Source organism: Engraulis encrasicolus, chromosome 1 (genome assembly GCF_034702125.1).
Source record: "Engraulis encrasicolus isolate BLACKSEA-1 chromosome 1, IST_EnEncr_1.0, whole genome shotgun sequence".
Taxonomy (NCBI): Eukaryota; Metazoa; Chordata; class Actinopteri; order Clupeiformes; family Engraulidae; genus Engraulis; species Engraulis encrasicolus.
Window position 1 is genome coordinate 16,178,414 of NC_085857.1, and position 10,000 is coordinate 16,188,413.

General features: G+C 43.5%; 1 protein-coding gene and 1 long non-coding RNA gene across 3 annotated transcripts in view; both read left to right on the plus strand.

Annotated features, from left to right (window-relative positions):
* The window catches only part of strn (striatin, calmodulin binding protein), a 112,765-nt gene that overhangs the window by 54,288 nt on the left and 48,477 nt on the right, over nucleotides 1-10,000 (plus strand). For both annotated transcript variants that reach the window (XM_063198002.1, XM_063198009.1), the window contains exon 3: nucleotides 8,825-8,898. In XM_063198002.1, coding sequence (XP_063054072.1) covers nucleotides 8,825-8,898 — 74 coding nt within the window. The remainder of the gene's footprint in view (nucleotides 1-8,824; nucleotides 8,899-10,000) is intronic.
* Nucleotides 818-2,668, plus strand: LOC134451844 (uncharacterized). Its single transcript, XR_010035300.1, has 4 exons — nucleotides 818-889; nucleotides 1,728-1,867; nucleotides 2,234-2,367; nucleotides 2,480-2,668. It is a non-coding gene; the product is annotated as an uncharacterized LOC134451844 (long non-coding RNA).

A 10,000-nucleotide genomic window follows, 5' to 3' on the forward strand; every position in this document is an offset into this window, starting at 1 on the left:
AGCACCCATTAAAATAGAGTGTTTGGAAAAAAAACGAAATCTTTTGGTCCAGTGTAGAGGGCGTAGTCAGAAGAAAACGGCAACCAATAGAAGTAATACTCATCATCACTTCTATTGGTTTCTGACACGTCCATCAACCGCCAGCACTCACCCCTCCTCCCTGCGCGTTCACCGACTCGTGAACTTGACCGACCCCGCCCCCATCATTCATGCACATGCAACGAGGCTCATCATCACTCGGCTAGCAAGGAAACGAGAGTTAGCAGCAGGCTGAGCTACTTGGAAACTTTGCTAGCTTTTGCAGAGCTACAGGAAGAACTTTGGCTCTTGGTACACTGGACTAACCATGTCAGGATAACATACTCCCTTGGATTATAGTCATCGGACTCGCAAAACCAGATTCCAACACGGGCTGTAAAATGGAAATGGGACCTGACACTCTTGGACACAGATGTCGGCTACGGCAGCGGCTTCAAACGTACGCTTTGGTGACCACATTTCTAATCGAGAGGTGAGGTAATATATTTGTCTGTATAATATTTTGTGAATTGGTTTAGGACACAGTGGTGTCTTTTTTAAGCAAGTATCCATTGAGAGGGGTCAGAGGATTAGCTCAAGTTCCAACATATCTAGCTGCTACCTTGCTTAACATAGCTGCTACCTTAATCGCGTTATTTTTGGTGTCCCCCCCCCCCCCCCCGTGGCATTTATTCTGTGCACATAAACACGTTTTCAGAATTGCTCTGTGTAATTCAGACGGTTACTCTTGTGTGTTTTGCTACTAGTTGTGCGAACGAGCCAGACAAACCAGCTGGGAGGATGGAAGCACCTGTCAATTCCCCTTCTCCACCCGCGTTCAGTTACTAAATACGGATTCACCCCGTAATAAGTAAGTAACCTACCATGTTTAGAGCACACATTACTTTGACCAGCAAAGCCCATGTCTTTCTAGTGGTTTACAAAAATATCGTTTGCATGTTTTGCATTTGATAAATACCACCTAATGACCATGACGGCTACACAACAGATCTTTATTGTGATGGCTACACTGAATGATCACATGGAGATGCCGGTACATCATTTGTTTTAACCATGGTTATATAGAAATGTTCTGCTTTGTCCATTCCAATGTTGTGGTGTTTTCCATAGCTGTTCCTTGCTCCTGTATCACAATCAAGCCTGCCAAGTAAATGAAGAATGAATCACCACACACTGGTAGTTTATTTGCTGAACAATGCGTTTCGCTATTGCTTCATCAGGTTCACTCTCACATCAAGGCTGCCTTTGAATTGTTAAAATGTTTTTCATGTTTGTGGGTGTAATTTCGCCCAGTTGCAGATACTACTATCCCTTTTGGAATGATCTGCCTTTGAGAAACAATGGTTCTATCTGACAAAAGCATATGAACAGATCCTGTAGTTGTAATTGATACACTAAATTATCATATTCCTATGTGTGCGCGCACACGCGCTATAGTCTTCAATTCAGTACACTGGGACACTTTTCAGTCTTTGAGGTTGCTGGAATCAACACAGACTACCTCCATGCACCTTATCAGAACACTTTGCATGTTTTTTGTGTACTTGTCCCCTTTGTGTATTGCTGCTAATCTGTCTCTTTCTAGGTTCTGTTGGTTGCATGCAGATTGTGCCAGATGATGTACCTGTCTATGGTCTAAGCATTGGGTTCTGTGCTAATATGCAATTTGTGCTCTTTTTTCCCCTCAGGTCAACCGCAGACAGGGTCCTTCCACAACCACATACTTATGCCAGTAAAAGCTACAGCTTTTCTCCTCCGATCCAAGAAGCCTGGACTGCAGTCACCATCTCAACACACCAACCAAGAGAAAGGCGGATGGCTCAATTCAGTATGTAGTTCTGCAAATATTCTCAAAGGTCTTCACAGCCCCCCATGGTGCTGAATGCATTTACATTTATTTTTGTAAGGTAAAAACAATGCTGATTACAGAACATAACTTGGGCCATGAATGAAATTTGAGGTAGCAGCCAGCCATCACCTGATGGTGAGAGGTGGTCCTAAGATCAGAGAGAATCAGGTTGAAATCCCATCCTTACCTCTCCCTACCTACACCTCCATCCACAGCTGGAGTGCACTTGAGCAAGGCACACAAGTCCACTTTGGTCCTGTGACTGTAGCCAACACTCTGTAAAACCCTGCTGTGTAATTTGATGTAATGAAACCCTAATATAGTCTAACACATTGCTTGTTTCAGATATGGAAAATTGCACAATAAAAGTTCCAGGACATGAAGGCTGCATACTGTGAGCGTCAACCTTCAGGGCACCGTCCTGCGCAGAAGACTTTCTACCCTAAGAGGGATGGCTGACCGCAGACACTCACAACCAGGTGAGCCCAGATAAAGGTGTCCCTACCCCAACAACCCAGGTTACTTACATTTAAAATGTCACTGGAGCTACTGTCAGATATGTGATTTCTAATTCTGTTTATCTTTTTACAGCACAGACGCCTCCAACCTCAGACTAGGCCCTTCACAGTTGCTGCACTTACCCACCTTCCCAGAGTTTTTGTGTGGTAATGACAACTGTAAATATAGTATAAAGTAATGTATCTAGTGTCATGTGTAATACATTGTTTAAATTGTCCATACATTTCAATGACAGTAAATATTGGTGGACACAATTTGACTTTTTTTTTAATTCATTCTCTGACTGAAAATGCATGGTTACATAATTTATATATTCCACAAGACCACAATCAGAAGATTATTTGACAGGTTGCATTTATTGTCTATGTATGAAAAAAAAACAATGGTAACAAGACAAACGTGGTTCCAAACCAAGGTGAGATGTATAAATGTACAGATGAATGCTCCTACAGATAATGAAAAATAATAAAATTCTGCACACTGCCGGTTTGTGTGTTTTATACCATACTCTGTATAAACCTTTTATATTGCTCTAGTGGAGCAGGGTAACCCTGGCTAATCCTGGGTATTGTACTGTGTATTACAACGTCAACCCTGTTCAAGTGCCCCATACTGTCTGTAGGCTGCATGCCTGAAGAGACCGTTTCTCTCACCTGGTCCTACATCAGCCCAAAGCCTTCCATCAAAACTGAGAACACCACAGCATTTCCTTTCAAAGTTCATGGGCATCTCCTTACAGATTGCGCAGAGGCGCCAGGTTGGTTGTGCTACTGGGCTGTGACTGAGGACCAGATGTCATGTGCCAGGTCGAACATCAAACTGGGGTCACGGGTCAGGGCACGCTGCAGTAACCGATGGGATTGCTTCAAATTCAATGATTGAATCAAGGCCTGCAAAGCAATAAATACATTTTATGTAGTGCATTTTCTATTTGATGATGGGGACTAAATAGGCTAACTCTATTGACAATAAGACCAATATGGACATAAGCAATCATTATTGTGTATATAAATAAAGATGTGCTAATTGTACGCATACAATGTTTTCAGTCAATTTCTTACAAACTGGTGTTGTGCCAGGGGTTACACAGATGTATGAAGTAGATGGGCTTTTATGGATGTACTTGAACTACCACTGGTGTTGTGTACCTACAACCATGTAATATCACACTACTACAGGAGTAGAAATATTGTAATGGTTATCACAACAGGTGTACTCGTGTAGCCTACTCGTGTTGCGATATAGAGCACATCTGTTGTGATAACATCCATTACAATACTTACACATCTGGAGGAATACAGCAGGACATAATGTTATAGGGATGAATGTACATCCTTACAGTTAGCAGGGCGTCAATTCTGTTGGAGTCTTCCTAATCAATACCCCCGACCTCTGCTGCGTCTATCTTCCTCCTCCTCCATCTCTGGCCATCGGTCCTGGGCTGTTAGGTCGTTATGATTGTGATGGGCCAGGGAAGTCAGAGCTGGAGCTTTCGTCGTGGTCGTGGAAGGTCTAAAGCATATGAAAATATCGTCAGCCAAAACAATTTCATTAGCGTTTATCAGTTCGGTTGTTTTTCTTTACTCGCTCTGCCCCTGTGTCTGCGCGTGGGACAACCCAAGTGAAATCTGAAGTCATAGCCTAAAACACTACGGATTGTGGTGTCGGGTATATATAAATACAATAGTAAAATGTATACTGCTGTACACATCTGTCAAAATAAATCCATGTGTCAGTACTGTAGCTACTGGCTAGAACTACTGTCTAGGGATGACGGCATCTGTCATCAGTGTTATGCCGTGTCCAGACCAAGAGCGAACTACGCTGCCTGGTAGCGTGGGTAGCAGAAGAAGTTTCGCCATGAAGCCGCTGTATTCGCTCGAGACGCAGCATTGACATGTTTGATTCAGCTAATCACATAACGGCTCTTGCTTGACAGCCTGGGACATTCGGAGATAGGAAGTTAGAATGAGATATCTAAGTAACACGTATCAAGTCAAGTTCAATAACTAATCTAGTATACATCTACTGTCATCAATATTTCTTGAAATGGCAACCATGACGGCCTGTGCGTTTATTGTGATGTTGAACATTCTTACCGTAGCCGGAGACAGTGCCATGGCTGGAAGTTTGCTTGGCTAATCGATTTGTCGTGGCTTAGTTCTAGCCCCGCCTCGTGAGCTCTCGTGGGTTCCCGGGATAATCCGAACACTTGACAGACTGCATGCGCGTTCATGTGTTTTGAAGGCGTGGCTTTGAGGGGAGGGCTGAAGGGAGAGGCGGGCTGTGTATTTTCAAAAATATAGCTCACAGGAACCGTTTTTCAAAGATCTCCAACCCTACCTTTAAATATGAAAAAGCCTGGCATTAAATTTCACCCAGACACAATGTATTAAAATATAGATGCCTGCACAGTCTTCCGTAAAAACATTGTTTCATAACTATAAGGCGGCAACAAGGTTTCGAGACTGTCAGTCATGCCTGGGGTAAACAATGCACTCGATAGTGACAGGCCCGCCGGGGTAGCAGACCCTATCGTTCGGATCCCCCTACTGGATGATGGCGATGGCTGACTTAGTAGGCTAAATCCCATCCACCACAGTGCGTGTGACTGACCGCAGTACAGTTGAAAAGTGAAACTTGTTCAATTTCATCAACCAATCTGCAGCGTGGAAGCTATATCTGTGGTGCCGTCGAAAGCGTAAGTCTTAAAATGATTGCATTGTTTTTAAACTTTGTATCTCGTCATCTAGCCTGCTCGTGCTCTATAATGCTCCCTCTCCTAATGTTAGCCATGCCCTCTCGTTTAGGTTTGTGTTTGCTAACGCATATAATTTCATGAATGCATGATGAATGCATTCATACAATAAGCTACTTCAAAGTGTCCTCGAGCTTCGTGGCGTATTATTTGATGCTGTCAGATGCTAATGCAATCCGAAGTGAGCACGAGTGTTGTGAAGTTGCAAGCGGTGGAAATGCGTTTCACATGTAACATAAATCGGGCGAGTAACGGAGTGTTTTCTACGAGGCTAAATGTCGCAATGAGGATATGCGAGGATGTCCAAATCGGTAAGCGCGTGGTGTTTGCATCGCTATTCCAGTCGCCGCGTGTCCGCGGTTAGGGAAATGTTTGTGGAATTCATATCAAGTTCCACTGCTGCTGTTTCTTTGCTCCCACTCTGAAGAACGACTTGCTAAACTGAAAGTAGACAGGGTTGCCAGATGAGGCTGATGATTTCCAGCCCAAAAAATGCTCAAAACCAGCCTAGAAGCTCAAAATCCCGCCCAATTCTATTGATTTCTATGGCTAAAATTGGGCGTTTTTTCTGCTAAATGCCATTTTTACCCGCACACGACCATCCTAAGCAGCCCAATTGGGCGGGAAACAGCCCAATCTGGCAACACTGAAAGTAGAACGCCTACTACTGTCTCTATGATGGAGCAGGGGGGAACAAACAGGAGGAGCAGTCCAGAGCTGAGCAGTCGTTCTTTTTTAACCCTTTTGACGCCACAGGTGTTATCTCTCCTAGACTAAGGTGCACTGCACTCCAATACTTATCCATTATAAAAGATGAATTGTTGGTACATTTTTATTTATTTTTATTGAAGGTATTTCATGAAATGTCATTAAACTTTCAAAATATACACAATTTTGAAATTGTTTCAGTTTTGGATGACTTTTTGGTTTAATGTTTTAATCTAATGGGTAGTGTGTGTGCGCACCACCTCACTCTTTTTTGTTGTCATCTCTATGGTTAAATTAAGCACAAAAATGACTAGGGTATTAGAGTTTGGGCCCACCTATGCAGCAGCCAGATCAACTGAAATAATATTTTAGCACATGGAGTCACACAGATGCTGGCTACTTGATTTGAATTATCTAAGGAAGGGGCCGATTTCATGACAACTCTCGCATCATACAGAAACCTCTTTGACAAGTCATGATGACAAACATCTGGTGCAGAAAGTGACTAGGGAGCAGGCAATGAGAATAAAATAACACAGTGAGCAGTGTGAATGTATGTATTACATTACATTATAGCAATGTAATAACAATAGCAATATTATACCATGTAACACACACACAAGCACACCCGTGTAGTGGTATTAATTTTACTGTTGGAGGTATTAAAAATGGTATTAAAAAGCATTAAATTGGGTGATGAAAAATGTGCAGATACCCTGACACACACACACACACACACACACACACACACATATACACACACACACACACACACACACACACACACAGCTTCTGAGTGTACCACAGTCTTACAAAAGATTTTATATCAAAACAAGGTCCATAGACCTAAGCCAGACGGTTTTCGGACAGATGGACCAAGGGATGGGCCAACTAAAAAGCAATAACCATGGGTTGATATAATAGTTGCATGAAGGGATTTGGAGCGCTCAACTTCTGGGATGAAACGTAACTTTGGGTGCGAGTAAACAAAATGTTGACTTACGGATGAAAAAATTGTACTCTTGATGTGGCAACGGGCCTACTGTATTCACTCCTTACTGAAAACACTCAATTAAATCATAAAACATTGTTATGACAACACAAGGTGTCTTAGGTAACTGATGGAGGCTCTGCGTTAAGAAAAATTGATCTGTTTTCATATACCAAAGTGTCAGAAGACACGTTTCGGCTCTCGAGCCATCGTCAGTGTGACATAACCATCTCATTCTCATGGCCATTATTCACCTCCTTGCTCCCGTGAAAAGAGCTAGAAAGTTCTGTGCGGAGGAGTGGAGTGTGTTCCTGACTGCCTATTCTTCTCCTTTTCACCTGCCGTCTCCCTTATTAAAGCCTGCTGTCTAACTATAGGCAGCCATCACTCACTCACTCTCTTCATGCTGTGTGTGTGCGTGTGTGTCTCTGCCCACGCAGTATCACACAGCGTCTATCACTCTCTTCTATCGCTCTCTCTCTCCTTTTTTTTGCTTTCTTTGGCTGTTTTTCTATGACTCTCTCTCTCTCTCTCTCTCAATCTCCCCCATTTTCTAACTTACCCCCTACTTTTCTCCCTCTTTCTCTCTACTTTTCATTTCTGTGGCTCTTAATCTCTCTCCGTCTTGCTCTCTCTCTGTCTGTTCTCTCTCTCTCTCTCATTCTCTGTCTGTCTGTCTACTTTTACTCTATTTCACTCTGCTGCTAACCGTCCTTCTCTGCCTCCTTTCTCTCTCTCTCTCTCTCTCTCTCTCTCTCTCTCTCTCTCTCTCTCTCTCTCTGTCTGTCTGTCTGTCTGTCTGTCTGTCTGTCTGTCTGTCTCGCTCTCTCTGTCTGTCTGTCTCGCTCTCTCTGTCTCTCTGACTCTGTATGTCTGTAAGTCTCTCTCTCTCTCTCTCTCTCTCTCTCTCTCTCTCTCTCTCTCTCTCTCTCTCTCTCTCTCTCTCTCTGTCTCTCTGTCTCTCTCTCTCTCTCTCTCTGTCTCTCTCTCTCTCTCTCTCTCTCTCTCTCTGTCTCTCTGTGTCTCTGATGACTCATGTGCTTCGCTGGTGTGATGTATCTCCCTCCCTGTCTCTCACACACTGTGAAGGAAAAGCCTTGAACTGCTCTCACCCCAACCAAGCTTGACACGACGCACACACACACAGACACACACACCCACTAACCGTATGTTACCGTGCGAAAAATGGCAACCCACGCACTCACTGTGCAAATACCAATCGTGCTTACATAGGCTCTGTTGGAAAGATATGTAGAGTTTGGAAGATGTAAACTGTTGGTGACTTTTGCAACAGCACGGCTTCGATATTCGAATATTTGTAAAGCCAGACTCAAATAAGTGTTATAGGCATCTGGACATGTGGTTGGAGCTAGCAGCTGGATGAATGAGAGAATCTTGACTGACCAAATATTCTTATTTCACTTACTAACAGATTATTCTATTTACCTTAGTATCTGTATTATTACCGTATAATGTGTTCTTTCACATTATGTTCAGTCTTCTAATTCTGGTCAGCCTGTCCATAGACCTGAATGATTTAGCATTAGCAACTAGGACTTCATGATATATCGAAAATGTATCGAGATCGCGATATCAAGAGTGGCGATATGCATATTGCGAAAACTACTTAATTATTGATAAAAAGTACAACATTTCTGCGTCGTCCACATCGCTAGCTGAATGTTGAGTGTGTGTGTGTGTGTGTGTGTGTGTGTGTGTGTGTGTGTGTGTGTGTGTGTGTGTGTGTGTGTGTGTGTGTGTGTGTGTGTGTGTGTGTGTGTGTGTGTGTGTGTGTGTGTGTGTGTGTGTGTGTGTGTACATTCAGCGCGGAGAACAGAGCTCCATCAAGGTCGCATACTGATATAGACACCAAATACTGCAGAGCTGTAACCTTGGCAACTTTTCTCTCCTCTCTCTCTCTCTCTCTCTCTCTCTCTCTCTCTCTCTCTCTCTCTCTCAGGGCGAAGTATCATAAGCTGAAGTACGGCACAGAACTCAATCAGGGAGACATGCGACCCCCCAGTTACGACTCAGGTGAAACACACACACACACGTAACACGCAAATACTTGAATTTAAATACAAACAATTGATACACAATGGGCAAACGGCAGCATAAAGGCTATGATGCGTATGTTACCAAGGAATAAACTGCCAGCCAAATTGGCTAGTGACACTGAAAGTACTACTAGCCACAGACAAGTTTTACCAGCATTTGGCCGGTTCGCAGATGCCAGTGTCAAGCCCTGCTCTGGGCCCATGACCATTGACCTTGTTGTGTCCTCTTGTGAGCTTCCCTGACTAAAGTGGACTAGACAGGAGGTTAGTGTGGTGTGCGGCGGTTGAGTTGGCCTTAGGGCAGATGTACGCAAAGAAAGAAAAATAAATGTTTTTGTTTCCACTGGACTTCATACTGATCTGAGGAGATGGCAGCACAGAATTGGAAGGTTTCTCTTACCGCTGGGTATTTATTTCTGGTGTGTGAGTGCACACACACACACACACACAGACGCACACGCACACACACGCACATACACACACACGGTTGAACACACAGGCGCACACACACACACACACACACACACACACACACACACACACACACACACACACACACACACACACACACACACAGAAAAGCACACACACACGCACACACAGAAAAGCACACACACACGCACACACACACACACAAACCACACACACATTCAAGCACAAAGACAAACACACACACACAGAGAAGCCATAATAGTCTTGAGTTTGACATGAGTTTTGATGTGGTAGCAAAAGGAACTGACCATAAATGCAGTGGGACTCAATCTGACTGTTGACAAGAATCCCTGGGCACTTCTGAGTTCACTGTGCTCCAGGGCCGGCGCCACAGGGGGGCATTGGAGGGCATTGCCCCCCCAGCCAAGCTGCTGTGCCCCCCCTGGGCCTATTGACCTAAACATGCTGATATGGTCATTAATATGCAACAAATTAGTTTTGTTTTGTTCTGAATACAGTAAATATAAAGTATAATATTAAATGCCACCATAGCCATAGCCATGCCACCATAAAGAAATAAATGAATTGGCAACAATATTTAGACATTGTCAGTAGGCCTAAATGTGAAATAATAAGTGAACAGTATT